Genomic DNA, 17,943 nt, shown 5'->3' with positions numbered 1-17,943 from the left:
TTGATGTTACCTTTAATACATGTCTTTTAGTCAGTATACTCATAAAATGTTAGTAAATAAAGTATTTATTTTCTAAGTAAAGTGTACTTATGTTAAACAAACTAGGATAAAAATGGTATATATTTTTGGCTATAATGCTTTGCTTATAACACAGTTATTAAAATTGCCACCTGACACTTTATAATTATGTTCGGGTTGTAATGTATTTATATACCCTTGTATATAGTTAGTATTAGTAGTGGAAAATAATGCAAAAATGCAAACCTATACAGCATCAGCCAAAACAACACTTGCTCATCCTCTAATAATTTGTGTATTTCTTCAATTTATTCAAAATACCCACTTCTACAACACCAGATGGAAGTTTTGTTCGAACAGTTAACCACCTATTGGTACAAACTTCCACACATCTATCTTGCAACCATCCTTAAGCCTCCCCCCCCCCCCATGTGTGTGCAGTCTGAGCAAGAGGAAGGATTCCATCAGCAGTTTAAGATCCTTTCTATAATGACATAATTAATTATGTTTTTTAAATTTTGAAATCATTGTTCCCCGTCATCTATGTTCCCTGCACATAAACTTGTGAAAAGTTGACGTTTACCCATATAATTGTTAGGTTTGCCTTTCTCTTAAAATGGTAAAGAGGTTAGTGTTAGTAACAGAGGAACTGGATGTAAATAATAATTTTGACATCATATATTTAGATTTTAATAAATCTTTTGACATCTGTTCCACACAAAAAACTGCTATACAAATTGGAGCAGTATAGCATTAGGGGCAAGTTGCTGCTATGGATAAAGTGATGGTTGAGTAGCAGCAGACAGAGGGTGGTTATAAATGGGCACTGCTCTTCTTGAACTAATGTTATTAGTGGAGACCCTCACAGTTTGGTGCTGGGCCCCTTACTGTTTACAGTATTAATGATATTGATGAAGGCACATCAAGCTTATTGTCTTAAGTTTGTAGATGTTGCAGAGGTTGACAAGGTGGTTGATAACAGGAATCAAGCTTCTTAATGAATTAATATCAATTAATATCAGTCCATAAAACAAGATTTTATAGGCTTTTTGTCCATGCAACATGTTGATTAGCCTGAATACACAATTATATGGGCTAATCTATACAATTCTGTACACAATTGTACAAGAAATGTATCAGCCTAGGGCTGATTCTGTCCTGGTGCAAGAAATGATCCTTCCCTAGTTCTTCACTTAGTCTACACCCCATGCTCATAATGAAGGCAGTGTCCAGGTTTAATTTTTATGCTCAAACATGTGCAAGACCTGTTAATAAGGCATTTTCACAGTGGTCGTAATTATACTTAGTCTGTTAGCTTAACAAATGCAAAGTCATCTGCAAGCGATCATTTTTGTCAGGTGGGCAAGCAAACACTGGAGTATAAATGGATTTATGGAGGAATAAAAGTATTATTATATAATAGATTGCCCTTTTGTTAAAACTGTAGTGTCCCAGAAATGATTTTCTATCAACAGGTTATTTATTATAGTGTAGTATGCGCGTGCTCTGTAGCATTCTTGAGGAAAACAGAAACAGTTGTTTTTGATTTCCTCAATGATCACTTTCTAGCTTACAAGAAGTCAATTTATTTATAATTGATACTTTTGTTTATGCAGTACATTTTAGTAATTTTTTATCATCCTTTTTTTTTATGTTATGTAAATTATGTATTGTTTTTCATTGTTGATCTTTTGTCATTAGGATATAGTGAAATTAAGATTTGAAATTAAATGGTAAACTGCTTGTATGTTTTTTTGTGAAGGCTCAGCCATTACGTCACTTACCAGCAAGGAGTCAGTTTGAAATTCCTCAGTCACCATTTGATCCTTATCCAGGGCTTCTACGAATATTTCATGAAAGGTATATTTATTTTACAATGAAATGTTAATTACTTTGCATGTTTAAAAAATTACTTTATTTCTTGAGGTCTCATTGAATTTATTTCAAATAAATTGTACCTAATAATAATCATTATTAGGCTATATTTTTAATTTTATTTAAAATTTTGTATAATTTTTTTTGTGTTCATCTAGCCAGCTTTTGGAAAACATCTTTGTTTTAGTGTCCTTCCCAGGCACAGCTGGCCATGCTGGGATTCTGGTGGCTGTCAAAGATTTACTTATGGAGCTACTGAGTACACAACAGGGCATGCTCTTTTTGTTTTCCAACATAAGTGCTATAAATGGAATTCACCGTTCATTATTGCAAGCGGTTGTAAGTATAACGTATATTTTTATATTTAGTAAATTGAGAACTATTTTGTCCTGTATGTTCGATGGTAGTAGAAGAAAGTCTGATGGCTGCCAAACATAGAAGAACAAGGTAGTCCTCAAATTGCCAGATAACAAGGTGATGCACAAAATGTTTACACATTTGATCATCAATTAAAACTGAATTATTAGTTTAATTTTGTTTAAAGTTGGAAGCAGGCTGCAGTAGTTCTGGAAAAAGCACTGGAGAGTAGCAGTAAGTTACAGCACTTTATATGCTTGCAAATCCCACATGCCTCCCATCAGTAAACAAAATGGTTATAGATGTTGCACCTAACAATCAAGCAGTGAGCTGAAGTTATGCTTTTTATTCACAAAGACAGCAAGTGTAATTGCATTGCAGTGCTGATTTCAGGTTCTTTTGAAACTCATTGGGCATCTGCAAGAAACAATATTTTCATTTATCCCAGCGGTTTGAAGAGGAAGGGCTGTATAAAGGAACAAAAATGACTTTGTGTGGCCGATGTTCATTCTCCAGAACTTGGAATATCTTAGGGTTCTGTTCAACAAATGTTTCAGTTGGGTTTGAAAATGTCCCATATAAAATTATAATATTGAGGATTATTAATATGTATAATTAACCACTCTTTTACCACGTGGAGTTTTTAATATATATTTTATTAAGCATAGCCTAAACTAATATATACAATAGTGTGATGTTTCGGGTATCTTGCCGATACCCATCATCAGACCGTGCTGTTTGGGAATAGAGATAAAATTAAAAATGTGAAGGTTACTAATCAGATTTACATTGAGCATTTCTAAATTACAATCATCATTTTTTAACAAAGGATCAATTATAAGATGTATTAACAATTAGTCATTTCTAATTTTCAATAATAATGCCAGTGAGTAGATAAATAATTCTAAGTCTTTCTTTACTAGGTGGTAGATGACTCTCATCAACCGGTGAAATACCACCACTTTGCTTATTGGAGGCTTGAAGTGGTGGAACCCATGTTTAGTCTCTAGAGCTAAGTTCTGGTCAGCCCTTCCCTATCTCTTCCATTATGCAGTATGATTGATGACTTTTGAGGTTATGATTAACGTCGTGGCGTTCATCATAAGCCCTAAAACGGTGCTTGCAGGCCGGCCGCTAGTTAGTACACCGGACCGAACCTATTGGTAACTCTCTAGGAGGCTTCCGGATCAGCTAGTGTATAATCGTGCTACCTCTACTCTGCCAGATAGAGACTGGAGGGAGTCCGAGTAGTGTATATGCGGGGAGCATTGTCGAGGCCACGTTATGTCAAGGATCTGGGTATATTCTTACCACGTGTACGCCATATCCAAAAATATCACTACTTCATACAGCATGTCCCACCCACTTTTTCTTACCATTGAATACACCATGAATTGTCAAACTAATAGAGCAAGCTTATCTGCGAAAAGATCTAAACCTCCCAAGCACTTCCTAATTCATTTCACAAATATACGTGGTCTCAATTCTAATCTCAACGATGTCCATTTCCACTTGCAGTCCACCAAACCCCATGTACTTTTTCTGACAGAATCTCAGTTATCGGTTGATTCAACTACTGCTCATCTCAGATGCCCAAATTATTCGCTTTATGATTCCTTTCCCCTCAAAGATGGTACTTGTGCATATGTCCGTTCTGATATTCCCTGTCAGAGACTTGTCAATTTGGAATCTCCTATCTTTGATCTTCTCTGGCTTAAAATCTCTCTACCTCATTGTGTCAAATTCATCTGTTGTCTCTACCGTTCTCCCAACTCCACTAATCACTTGGAACTCTTTGATTCCTCTCTTTGCAACTTGACTTTCTCCAGTCCAACTTTCCTAACAGTGAGGTAATTTTCCTTGTTGATTTTAATGTTCACAACTCCAGCTGGCTTCCATTTTCTAGTCACACCGACCCAGCAGGTCGAGATGCTGAGGCTTTTGCAATTACTAATGACCTAGCACAGATTGTTCATTTATCTACAAGAATACCGGACAATCCTAATCATACAGCCAATATGCTCGATCTTTTTCTCACAAACAAAACCTTCTAAGTACACGGTCGAAGTGAATGCTCCTTTAGGCACTTCAGATTACAACTTGGTGATTGTCTCTTCTCCAATGGAACCTTTATCTCATGGCTATTCCCAACCTCGTGTTGTTTGGCATTACAAGAATGCAAAATGGGATGACCTGCGAGACTTCATTTCTTCTTTTCCTTGGTCGGATTACTGTTTCAAAACTTCGGATGTCAACATTTGCTCAGATCGTGTCAGTGAAATTATTCTAGCAGGAATGGAATCCTTTATCCCACACTCCACTTTGAAATCTCGTCCTTTATCTAAACCTTGGTTTTCCAATAAATGTGCTAAGGCTGTTCAAGAGAAGAATGTTGCATATCGTAATTGGCTTGTTTCTAATTCTTCAGTGTCATTTTCTGCCTACACCAAAGCTCGCAACAATTGTAAAGTAGTTATTAATCAGTCCAAACTAGAGTTTGAACAGGCCAAGAGTAGAAAACTTGCTTCTTGCCCTAATGGTAGCCGAGCATTCTGGTCTCTTGCCAAAGCTATTGGCCTCAACCTTTGCCCATCTCTGCTCCCACCTCTGTCCAAACCAGATGGTTCTGTTGTCACTTCAGCCAAGGATAAAGCTGACCTGCTAGCATCCCATTTTTCTTCCAGCTCATGTATTAATGATCTTGGTAAAACACCTCCCACCATTCCCAACATGCTCCATTCAATGCCTCCTGTGGTCTTTCGTCAAAAGGATATCAGAAGGATTTTGATTAATCTTGATGCTAAGAAAGCTCCAGGTCCTGATGGTATTTCTCCACTTTTCTCAAAACCTGTGCTCCTGAACTTACTCCTATTCTTTGCCGCCTTTTTTCACTTTCTTATTCCAAAGGTGTTTTTCCTTCTGCTTGGAAATTTGCTCATATCCAGCCAGTTCCAAAAAAAGGGTGACAAATCCCTCCCATCCAATTATCGTCCCATTGCAATTACTTCTACTCTTTCTAAAGTAATGGAGAAATCAATTAACCGGCAACTCTTAAACTACCTAGAAACCTTCCGTCTGATCAACGATCGCCAGTATGGATTCCGTCAGTGTCGATCCACTGGTGATATTCTGGCTTATGTTATCCATTTATGGACTAATTCAATGGAAAGGTTTGGTGAAACAAAAGTAGTTACTCTTGATATCTCAAAGGCTTTCCATCGTGTTTGGCATAAAGATCTTTTAAACAAACTTTCATCTTATGGTTTGGAAGTGGTTATCCAGTTTTCTCTCTGAACACTCACTGGAGGTGATGGTAGAAGGCTCTCTGTCTTCTAACTTCTCCACTAATGCCGGTGTCCCCCAAGGTTCAGTTCTTTCCCCCACTCTTTTCCTCTTGTATATTAATGACCTTCTTCCATTGACTGGAAATCCTATCCATAGTTTTGCTGATGATAGCACATTGCATTCCACTTTCCATTTTGAGAAACCTTGTCCTGCTCAATCAGCGAAAATCTTCTACCAATTCCTTAAACGTCGGTCTTCAGGTAATTCTCCAGTGGGGAAAAGACAACTTAGTTGATTTCAACCCTTCTAAAACTCAATCTTGTCTTATATCTCGCAAAAAGGATTCTTCTGCTCCTATGCTTATCTTTAGTGACACTCTGATTTCTAGGCAAAATGATATATCTCTTTTGGGGATTACCCTGACTTCGAATCTCTCTTGGCACAAGCACATTACAAATATTGCTTCCTCCGCATCTAAAAAACTTGGTTTTCTCTTTCGCTCTCGGCGCTACTTTTCTTCCAAACAGCTGCTCACTCTGTATAAATTGCAAATCTGCCCTGCCATGGAATATTGTTCCCACACTGGGGTGGTGTCCCCAAAACCTCTCTCAGGCTTCTTGATTCCATTCAGAAGAGGGCATTTAGGTTAATTAATGATTTATCTCTAACAGAGTCTCTCCACTCGCTTTTTCATAGACGTACTGTTTCTGCTGCATGCGTCTTCTACAGATACTTCCATGGGCACTACTGTTCTTCTGAATTGGCTTCTATAATTCTCGCTCTCTCTTTCAAAACAGTCCGAACATGTGCCGCCACCAGCCAACATCCATTTACTGTACAACTTCAAACCCACAGAACCAACTTTTCATCTTCTTTGTTTATTCATTCAACTGCCGTTTTCTGGAATAACCTTCCTTCATATATATTTCCTGAAAATTACAATCTACAGAAGTTCAAGTCCAATGTCAACAAATATCTTCTTTCGTCTTCTCAATCTCCAACCCAAGCACGGTACTAAGTACTATAGGTTCTAATACCTCTCGTGTTTGGGGTTCACATAAAAAAAAAAAAAAAAACGACATACATAAAGGAACAATTCTATGTTACTATTACACAATTATATGAGCAGCAGAACTTGGTTACACTGAGCAATTTTTAAGTTACTTTACTTTTAGACTATTTTATAAAATGAATTAAGACAAACAAAACAAATCTTACCTGCTGACCACCCTCAGACCTGAAGAGAAATGGGAAAGAGGATCAGTCAGCAGTGCCTTTTATAGGCCAATGATTCTTATAATTAGCCAATAGGAATGGTGTTAGATTATCCTAGGTCCAGGGAGCTTGAAAGCTGACCTTTGACCTCCTGTTCTGGTTCCGGATTTGCCATTGACCTTTGATAATCCATTATGGTGTGCAGGATGGTTCTGGGGGGTCTGGAAGGGGTTGTATGCAATCTGCACCTCTGGATGCCTTGTTTCTTTTTCTTTCTTGGGTCCATATTTCTTTGCTTATTTTCTCATTGAAGAGATGAAAGTACTGTAGGTTGAACTCAACCATCTGTTTTCTATTGATTGCTAAAGATCCAAATAATTCGATAAGAAATGCTTCTTTGAATTTTCTTCTGTTGTACTGACTATCTGTGGAAATAATACTTGTTATGGAAGTTCCAGGTGTTCCCACATTGGAAGACTGATTCAGACTTTGGAAGAGCTGTATCAGACTGATTGACTCTGTCATACTCTACATATTTTTTGTGCTCTTTTATTCTGCATTGTCGGCATCTGTAGGATTCCCCTATATATATACTTCCACACCTGCAATCTGTCTTTTAGATTGGACTTCTAGGATTGTCGGGGGTTGTTGGACAGTTGTTTTATGATCTGTTTTATGGATGCTGAACTTTTGTAAAAGGTGTATATACCGAATTTCTTGGCTTCTTTTGCTATTCTGGTGCTAAGTGATGGTATGTAAGGATAAATATGGATGTTCTTCTTCCATAGATGTTAAGTTAAGGTTGTGTGATGGACTTGGAGGTTTCTATGATGACTTTTTTGATGATGTGCATCAGATATCCATTCTTTATGGCAAGCCTAGTTATTGTTTGTAGTTCATTTTGTATGTTATCTTCTTTGCAATTCTGTAGGCTCTTCTGATGAAGGACTTTAAAACACCTATTTTAGTGGAGAAAGGATGACAGGATTTATAGTTTAGTATGATGTTGGTATCTGTGGGTTTTCTGAAAACTTCCATATGTAGTTCTTTGGATTTTCTTGAAAAAAGCATGTCCAGGAAAGGAAGTTGGCCGTTGTCCTCTATTTCCATTTTGAAATTGATTTTTTGATGTTGGGTATTGGAAAGATACATGAAATGTCAGACTATTGTATATATTAGCATTAGCACATGATGCAAGAAAGCAAGCTTATATAGCATCAGCCCAAAAAAAAAAAAAAAAAAACCACCCCCTTCTCATTTCACCCATCCATTCCCGCGAAATGTTTGTCTAGTTCTGCCTTAAATTTATTTAAGCTGTCCACTTCTACAACAACAGATGGAAGTTTGTTCCAGCGATCAACCACACGCTGTCTAAAGGCGTACTTTCACACATCTATTCTACAACTGTATTTCCTCAATTTGAATTTATGCCCTCTCAGGCGATTATTCTGAGCAAGTGGAAGAATCCCATCAGCATTGAGCATGGTCAAACCATTCAAGGCTATATACACCTTAATCAGATCAACTCGCAGGTGCCTAGTCTCCAGACACTGTAATTTGCAAAACTTAAACCTTTCTTCGTAAGAGCAACCCTTTGTTCCTTTCACTAATCTTGCCCTTCTCTGTACTCATTCCAACAGCTTCACATCCTTCTTAAATTGGCCTCCAGACCTGTATACAGTAGTCAAGGTGTGGCCTGACCATTGCCTTAAATAAGGGGATAATCACCTCCTTATCCCTGCTAGAAAAATTCCTGTATATCATTAACAAGACACCATGAACTACTCTTGCAGACCATCTGCACTTCTCAGAAAACTTCATATCTGCCTGCACAGTTACCCCCAGGTCCTTTTCACTCTCTACCACTGTCAGTGTATTACCACATAGTTGATATGTTACTCTGAGGTTACTGCTTCCCATATGCAGTACTTAACATTTGACAATGTTAAATTTCAGTTGCCACCTCTCAGCCCATCTGCTCAACTTTTCTAGATCCTGTTGCAGCAGTGTACTGTCATTAGTGTCATTAACAACCCTGCTGACCTTCGTATCATCTGCAAACTAGGACATTAAGCCTGATATACCATCATCGATATCATTAATGAATACAGAAAACAGCAATGGACCTAACACTGAACCCTGGGGAACTCCACTAATAACATTAGTCCACAAAGAGCAGTGTCCATTGATTACCACTCTCTGTCTTCTCCCTCTCAACCATCCCTTTATCCATAGCAGCAATTTGCCTCCAGTGCCCACTGCTCCAATTTGTGCAGCATGTACAACAGTATCAAAAGCTTTTCTAAGGTCTAAATATATGATACCAAAGTTATTCCCTGCATCCAGTTCCTTTGTGACTACATCATAGAGCCAGTTAAATTGGTCAGGCAAGACTTCCCCTTAGGTGCCTCCGTAGCCAGGTGGGAAGGAGCAGCAGTGCGTAATACACACTTCTTGATTAGACTGGGGTTTGAGCCCGTCACCACCAAATACGGAGTATGCGGAAAGGTCAGGGAATGACCACCGCATATTCCCGGAGCAATATGGCCTTAGTTGCTAATGCTCCTAAAAACCAAATAACAAACAAACAAACTTCCCCTTAACAAACCCATGCTGTGTCCGAGCTATAACTGAAGTCTTGTCTAGATGATCCTGCAATGCTTCTTTAACCAGTGCTTCCATTAATTTCCCTGGAACAGAAGTTAAACTAACAGGTTTGTAATTACCTGTGTCTCCCTTTGATCCTCCTTTGTGGATTGGGGTTACATTTCCACTCCATGGGTACCTCCCCTGAGTCCAAGGAAGCTGTCATAATTATGGCTAAGGGTTTGCTTACTTCCTTTGCTGCCTCCTTTAATATAACTGGATAGATCTCATCCACCCCAGTCCTTATGTTTAACTTCAACAATTTTTCCTCCACTGTTCTCAGTTATTACAAAATCACTTAGCTCCCTGTTAGCGTTTGATAAACTTCTTAAACTTCCTTCATTGAATAACTCCTCATGTGTGAATGTAGATGCAAAATATTCATTTACTTTGTTAGCTACCTGAGCAGGATCATCAACAGTTGAACCATCGATGTCAAGTGGACCAATCTGATTCATCGCCTTCCTTCTAGAATTTACATAAGTAAAGAACTCTTTGCTGTTTTTCTTTGCATCCTTTGCCAAAGATTTCTCGTAATCTGCCTTTGCCTGCTTAACCTTCTTTGTGACTTGATTACAGACAAGCTTATATCTATCATAGGCTTCTGTGTCACCTGTTAATTTATATATATCCATGCATTTTTCTTCTCTGCTACATGTCCAATTAGTTCATTTGACATCCATTTAGGCCTAAGTCTTGAACAATATTTCTTAGTTGGTATGCAAAGACTAGTAGCTTCCAAGATTATTTCTTTGGATGCTTCCCATTTTGAATTTGCTCTTAGTAACATCATCAGTTGGTCCCACCGTATGGAATTTAAATACTGTCTCAGACCACCATAGTCACCTTTATGAAAGCAAAAACCCTTCCCTTTACCCCAATGGTAGTTACCTCTTTGAGTAAACCCCACTTCAGCACACTGTGATCACTGCTACCTAGTGGTTCCTTTATCTGCAGATTCTTAATGCATGAAGAATCACTACTGATAATCAGATCAAGAGTATTACTACCTCTGTTTGCCTCCCGAACATGCTGTGATGTAGAAAACAATCATCAAATAAATCCACAAAAGCCTTGCTAGTGACCAACCCACAAATTCCGGTCAATCTCTGGGAAATTAAAATTCCTACATTATAAGCCACTCAGATTTACTGGCCCACTCTATTTCTCTGCACAATTGCTCATTATACTCATCAGATTCATAGGCCTATAACACACACCTGCTCTCATTTTTCCTTTCCTAGTGCTTATGTCACACCAGACAGACTCAGCATTGCATTGTCCACCAACATCAATTGGATGCACTTCCTTAGATTTGTGTTTCTTAACTAACAACATAATCCCTCCTCCCTTCCTATCCTTTCTTTACACATTGTACTCCCCAAATTCCATTTCTGCATTGCTTATATGTGTGTGTGCACCACATCTCTGATATCCCAACAATATCTGCCTTTGATGTCTTGACTAGCACTTCCAGCACATCAAATTTATTAACTATCTTCCTAGCAATTGTGTACATGCACCTGTTTCTACTCTTAGTTACCCTAATACAGCCCATGTATTTACTTGTTCCACTATGACTCCCAGCAGTCCTGGAAATCCCTATTGCCTTGCTTTCCAGGCTGCTGCTCAATTGCATTTCAATAGAAGCAGTGCAAGAATCAATTTCACCTCCGCCAGCGGCTACTGTTAATCTATTATTCTGTGTATCCCCCCAAGCTAGCAGTTTTCTGACCCACCTAACTCTGCCTCGATAGCATCACTAAATATGGCCCCGGGTGCCAAGCGATTGTGATCGAGCGTTTTCTCTGTGATTAAAGTGTGATTATTCAAAAGCGATTTAGAGTTATATTAAGTTCCTGCCCTTAAATTTATTTATTTAAAATCAGCTACTGTTACAAAAGTACTTGTACAGAGCGAGAAAGAAAAGTTACCTTTCTTTATTTTTCTTGTATCTTTTACTAACACTACTACTTTACTACTACTTTACGCTTGGTCACACCGGGCACTGCTCCTGCCTCCCCGTGGCGGGGCCGGAAATCTTGGCAGAAAAGCTAATCTGCCAAGGGCCAAAAGGAGCAAGCATGGACCAAAATACGTTTCCGCCTCTAGAGCCGACAAGCTCTCGGCCAGAGATAGACATTGACCATAACATGTCGCAACCCAAAAGGTTGAAAACCACTTCCTCAGCGACAATTTATCCTACATTCCTTATAATGCACTCTCTTGCAGATCAACCTCTGAGTAAGCTCTCTCCGTTCCTTATCCAGAAACACCTGGAAAGTCTGGCAGGATCTCCTAAGACAGTCAAGAGGCTACAATCAGGTGACCTTCTATTGGAAACAGTAAATTGTAAACATTCAGAGAAACTGCTAAAACTTACAAGCTTTGCTGGAATTCCAGTAAAAGTTTCTCCCCATGCTACCCTAAATACATCTAAGGGCGTTATATCCAGCTGGGATCTATTGAATGTCACGGAGGAGGAGATAACACAAGAGCTTCAAGATCAAAGTGTCATTGCTGTGAAAAGAATTATGGTGAAAAGAGAAAATATACTCACACCTACAAGGAATATTATTCTAACTTTTAACACGCCAAACCTACCATCATCGATAAAAGCAGGCTACTTACTCTGCCGCATTAGACCATATATTCCTAACCCATTGAGATGTTTTAAGTGCCAGAAGTATGGCCACTCTCAAACGGCGTGCAGAGGAAACCAGGTTTGTCCTAATTGTGGGTCCGCTGACCACACCCAAAGTGACTGCTTGGCAAAAGAAATGACTTGTCCCAACTGTAAAGGAAACCATCCTGCCTACTCAAGGACATGTGACAAATGGAAAACCGAAAAGCAAATCGTAAAATATAAGATAGAAAATAAAGTAAGCTTTCAAGAAGCACGGAAATTACTCACTCCCACTATAAATAAACGTACGTACGCCAATATTGCGCAAAAATATCAATCAGTAGCCACCCAAACTGATGTTACCATCCCTTCAACCACCTCAATCTCTGACTGGGCTCGGACTGTTCTCTCTCAGCAACAGTCCAATGTCCCAAAACAGTTGAACCAGGCAAGTAATACTGCACTTACAGTACCAGCTACATCTCCTTCTCCTCCCCCAGTGATTTCTTCTATATCGAATAATCGTAACTCAAATTTAAAAAAGAATATCCAAGAAACATCTATGGATACTATTGAATCATCCAGACAAGAAGAACCGATCTTAGAAATATATGCGGAAGAAGAAATGGACACCGGTCGACCATTATTCCCAAAAAAAGACAAACCAAAGCCTGAACGTCACAAGACAGTCACATCAAAAAAACAGTCAGAAGCAGCTTCTTCTACTAAACATCAATAATGCCTTACATTCTACAATGGAATTGTAGAGGATTTCGTAGCAACCTTAACGATATTCAAGTCTTAATTAACCGCTATTCTCCAGTTGGTTTCTGTCTACAGGAAACCTATCTAACTCCGCAAATTTCCACCAACATAAAGAACTATGCCATCTATCGGCACGATCGTAATAATTCAAATGCTGCCCGTGGGGGCGTGGCCATCTTGGTCAGCTCAAAGATCCCTACCAAGCAAATTGTTTTGCAAACTACAATTGAAGTTGTAGCCGTACGCTTGATAACTCAGATTGCGTTAACACTAGCATCAGTCTATCTCCCACCAAGTCATACCTTCTCTTACCAAGATCTGGAAAACCTGCTAATGCAATTACCACCCCCTGTCTGTATGTTGGGTGATTTCAATAGCCACCATCCCTTATGGGGATCAACAAAATTAGATACACATGGCCGCCTAATTGAAACTTTTCTAGACAAGCAAAACCTTACTGTTCTTAATACTGGCGCACCCACTCACATACAATTACCAACTGGACAAATTTCTGCAATTGATCTATCAATATGTTCCCCGAATCTGTTTCCAATCATAGAATGGTCTGTTTTAGATGACCCCTTAAGCAGTGATCATTTTCCGATTATTTGTGATCTGCTCACTGCACAGCCACCAACAGTCAAACCCTGCAGGAAATGGAAGTTCTCTCAAGCCAACTGGGTCAAATTTCAATCAGTAGTCACCCTGGATGAACAATATATACGAACACAGTCAATAGATGAAGCCACAGAGTATATTACTTCACATATAATATCTGCAGCTAAATGTTCAATTCCATTGTCGAATCCCCAATCCCGACGGCACCTTAACTATTGGTGGAATCCAGAATGCACAATAGCTAAGAAGTTAAAAAATAAAGCATGGAATTTATTCCGTAGATCCCCAACCACAGCTAATCTTATCAATTACAAGAAACTAAGAGCAAAAGCACGTCGCACTCAAAGAGAAGCAAAGAAAAATTCTTGGATTCGGTTTGCATCTACCATAAACAGGAACACTAACTCCAGGTTAATATGGAAGAAAATCAGGCAGATTTCCGGAAAATTTCCAATCACCCCTTCACCAATTCTTTCATGGAATGGGCAAGAACTATCTGCTCCTCAAGACATTGCAAATGCCTTGGCAAAAACGTTTGCCGAAGTTTCTGCGGCATCAAATTACTCTCCGGATTTCCAGAAAATAAAGACCAAGACTGAACAACGAGCCATCAACTTTCGAACCTCAGTTTTCTTTCCATATAATCAGCCTCTTCAATATCATGAACTTATACATGTCATTAAAACAACACGCAACAGTGCCGCTGGACCAGATGGAATCTCTTACATTATGTTACAAAACCTTGGTGACAGAAATTTACAAATACTGCTGGTCTATTATAACCGGATATTTATGGAAAACATTTATCCCAGCTCTTGGCATCATGCCACAGTCCTTGCCTTTTTGAAACCTGGAAAAGACCCTACAATTCCATACAATTACCGACCAATTTCCCTCTCCAGTTGCCTCGGAAAATTACTTGAAAAAATTATTCATAATCGACTTGCATGGGCCATCGAAGCACAACATCTAATGAGTAATAATCAGCATGGCTTTCGTAAGAACAGGTCCTCCTTAGATCTCATGATCAAGGCAGAGTCTGCAATTCGCAATGCCTTCGTAAAAAATGAACATCTCGTTTTGGTGTCCATAGACATAGAGAAGGCATTTGACACTACCTGGCGTCATGGCATTCTCAGCGACCTCCATGCCCTTGGTCTACGAGGCAACCTTCCTATTTTCATCAGGAACTTTCTCCAGACTCGTTCGTTCCAAGTTCGATACCACAACTCGCTTTCTATGACATTCTTACAGGAAGAGGGAGTGCCAGAAGGTTCAGTATTGAGTGCAACCCTCTTTGCCCTTAAAATTGATTCTATCACAAAGGAACTTCCAAATACAGTTGAGACCTATCTTTATGCGGATGACCTCTCCATATCTTGCCATTCTCAGAATATGAGATCCATTGAGCGGCAACTACAGTTATCCTTGAATAAGGTCCAAAGGTGGGCAGGACTCAATGGCTATCGTCTATCTCAGCAGAAAACTGTTGCAATCCACTTTTGTAATCAACGAAAAATGCATGCAGATCCTGAACTTCAGATGTCAAATTTTACCATTCCAGTGTCCAACAATATCAGATTCTTGGGATTAATCCTTGACAGAAAATTAAATTTCTTAGATCACATTAAATCGCTGCGTACTTCCTGCCTCAAAAAACTGAACATACTCAGAGCTTTATCTGCAATGTCTTGGGGAGCAGACCGTACATCTTTGCTTCTATTATATAGAGCATTGATCAGATCCCGTTTGGATTATGGTGCTCCAATCTACGATTCTGCTCGAAAGAGTACACTACGCTGGTTGGACCCTATACAGCATAGTGCATTGCGGATTGCCCTTGGCGCATTCAGAACATCTCCTACCCACAGTTTATACATTGAAGCACATGAGCCCCCTCTTTGTCTCCGCAGGAAAGCACTACTTCTTAAGTATGCAGCCCGAATACAAAGTTGCTGTCAGCATCCTATTGGGCCATATCTCTTTAATCCACCACTGCAAAACCTTTATAGAAATAAACCCAGTAAAATAAGACCGGCAGGCTTACGCCTAATTGAAGTAACACAGAATTGGAATATTCCTAATGTCAACAGGCTAGATGTAGTGAAATGCCCTCACCCACCTTGGACACCTCCTCCACAATTAACTTGTGATACTTATCTTCAAAAATGGGGAAAGAATCTTCTACCGTCACTCAACGTGAAACAACTCCATGCAAGCCATATTCAGAAATATGCTAATTTATTGCCAATATATACTGATGGCTCCAAATCACATTCAGCCGCTGGAGCAGCAGCAGTATTTCCCTCTACAATCATTTCTGCTTCCCTTCCACCTGAGTATAGCAGCTTCTCTGCAGAACTTCATGCAATAAAGTTAGCTTTAGAAAACCTGAATCGCTACCCATCTCTAAAATATATTGTATATACTGACTCTCTAAGCTCAATTACAGCAATACAAAACTTTTCTTACAAGGTTCATCCTATTTTAAACCAAATCAGAAGCCTCTTATTAAAAATTGAAGAACGTCATCAATCAGTGACCTTTTGTTGGATCCCAGCCCATTCGGGGATAAAAGGGAATGAACTGGCTGACAAAACTGCCAAAAATCCATCAACTTATGATTTAACCCATGCTCCTATTCCAATCTATGACTATAATAATATCATACAAACAACATGTCTTGCACTGTGGAGAGAGCTATGGCACACCCAAAGCAATAATAAACTTTATCAGTTGAAACAGGATCCACAACTTTGGCGCTCTAGCACCAAAACAGTACGCAGAGAAGAAGTAGTGCTTGCACGAGCGCGGATAGGACATACATATCTGACACACCTTCACCTACTTACAGGAGAGGATCCTCCTCATTGTCCACACTGTTCCTCGCACTTATCAGTCAAACACATTCTCATTGACTGCCCTCACTACGATCAGGACAGAATATCCATCCTCCTTTCCCTAAAAAATCTTCCGGAACCGAAGACATTAAAAAATATTATAGGTGACGATGCAAACATCAACGAATTCTTCTCGTTTTTGAAAAAAATTGGATTGTATGATAAATTCTAAACCATCACTGTAATAAATCATAAATTGATTCTATCAGAAATTTGAATTTTATCATTTTCCTATGAATAGGCGCACTATAGCCCCAGCAGCTCGTGCGCCATTAAACCCCCATCACAACAACAACAACATCACTAAATATTCTTGCACACTTTCTATTTAAATGTATCCCATCCCTGTAGAAGCAGTCTCTCCTGTTATTAAGCACAGACCAGGCTGAGAAATATTCTACCCCTTGAGCCTTGCACAATCTCTTCAGGGCCGAATTGATTGACAAGGATACTCCCTCCTATCGTGTCTGGGCAGAATTGCCGACACTTTCAAATTCAACTCTAACTACAGCTTTTTTTCAACATTGACCTGTACTTGTTAAGTAATTCCTCCAGTCTCCTACTCTTAATATCATTAGTGCCAACGTGTACAACAATATCACCCTTTGTGCCCTTAAAAGATGATATCTGCTCTACAACGTCATCAACCTTTGCCCCTGGCAGACAGTTTAATGTATGCTTAATAAAATATATATTAAAAACTTCACGTGGTAAAAGAGTGGTTAATTATACATATTAATAATTCTTAATGGATAACAATGACGTAACGTCCTTCCCCTACTATATTATAATGTTGCATAAACCATGCAAAAAATGATAAGTAGAAGAGACACATGGATAGAGGGAAGAACTCCAATGTTATCAATCATATGGGTTGCAAATGCAAAGCTTATTTTAATTTGGACGAGACTATGAACACATGCAGTTTTTGGCAACAGAACCTCCCGTCCAGCTTCATTGGAATAATAGCCATAGAGTGGAAGTGACTCTATAGCTTTGTGTGTGTGAATTAACAGTTTTGTACTGTATGGTAACAATTATGAGTTTCTTAGGAATCATTTAAATGCATTCAGATTTTGTTCATCATCTGTAGTTTTTTTTTCTGCATTAAATACTTGAAGATATTTTTAAATGGTTTATTTTATAAGGCTTAATTGTAGCAAAAGTTTCTGTAATTTTTTCTTGTAAAAGTTTCATCTTCTTCATGAAACTGTTAATTCATGTTGGCACCTGCATATGCTTTAAAATTACTTCCTACTGCATCTCATGGCAACTTGGCTTTCTGTGGACTTCCAGTGGTTATCCTGATTGTCCCAACTGGGGGTATTTTTGGCCACTTCTAAGTCCAGATGACTTGAACTCACATGACTTGTGGGGTTTCTTAAAAGGAAAGTTATTCTGCAAGAAGTGTGCTACATTCGTTCAGGTGGTAGATGACTTTCATCAACCGGTGAAATACCACCACTTTGCTTATTGGAGGCTTGAAGTGGCGAAACCCATGTTTAGTCTCTAGAGCAAAGTTTCCGGCATCCCCCTCCCCCCATACTTCGCCTTCAACCCATGCATGGTACTAAGTACTATAGGTTTTGACACCTTTCGTGTTTGGGGTTTTCATTAAAAAAAAAAATTGTAGACTTC

At 38.9% G+C, this 17,943-nt stretch overlaps 1 protein-coding gene across 2 annotated transcripts in view; it reads left to right on the top strand.

The window, feature by feature from the left end:
- The window catches only part of vir (VIR_N domain-containing protein), a 346,195-nt gene that overhangs the window by 111,990 nt on the left and 216,262 nt on the right, over positions 1-17,943 (top strand). For both annotated transcript variants that reach the window (XM_090377624.1, XM_090377623.1), the window contains exons 15-16: positions 1,781-1,878; positions 2,052-2,232. In XM_090377624.1, coding sequence (XP_090233750.1) covers positions 1,781-1,878; positions 2,052-2,232 — 279 coding nt within the window. The remainder of the gene's footprint in view (positions 1-1,780; positions 1,879-2,051; positions 2,233-17,943) is intronic.

This window comes from Mastigoproctus giganteus, chromosome 7, assembly GCF_048544385.1.
Source record: "Mastigoproctus giganteus isolate SK-2022 chromosome 7, ASM4854438v1, whole genome shotgun sequence".
Taxonomy (NCBI): domain Eukaryota; kingdom Metazoa; phylum Arthropoda; class Arachnida; order Uropygi; family Thelyphonidae; genus Mastigoproctus; species Mastigoproctus giganteus.
Note: the sequence above shows the minus strand (reverse complement) of the source record. Positions and strands in the feature narration are given on the sequence as shown.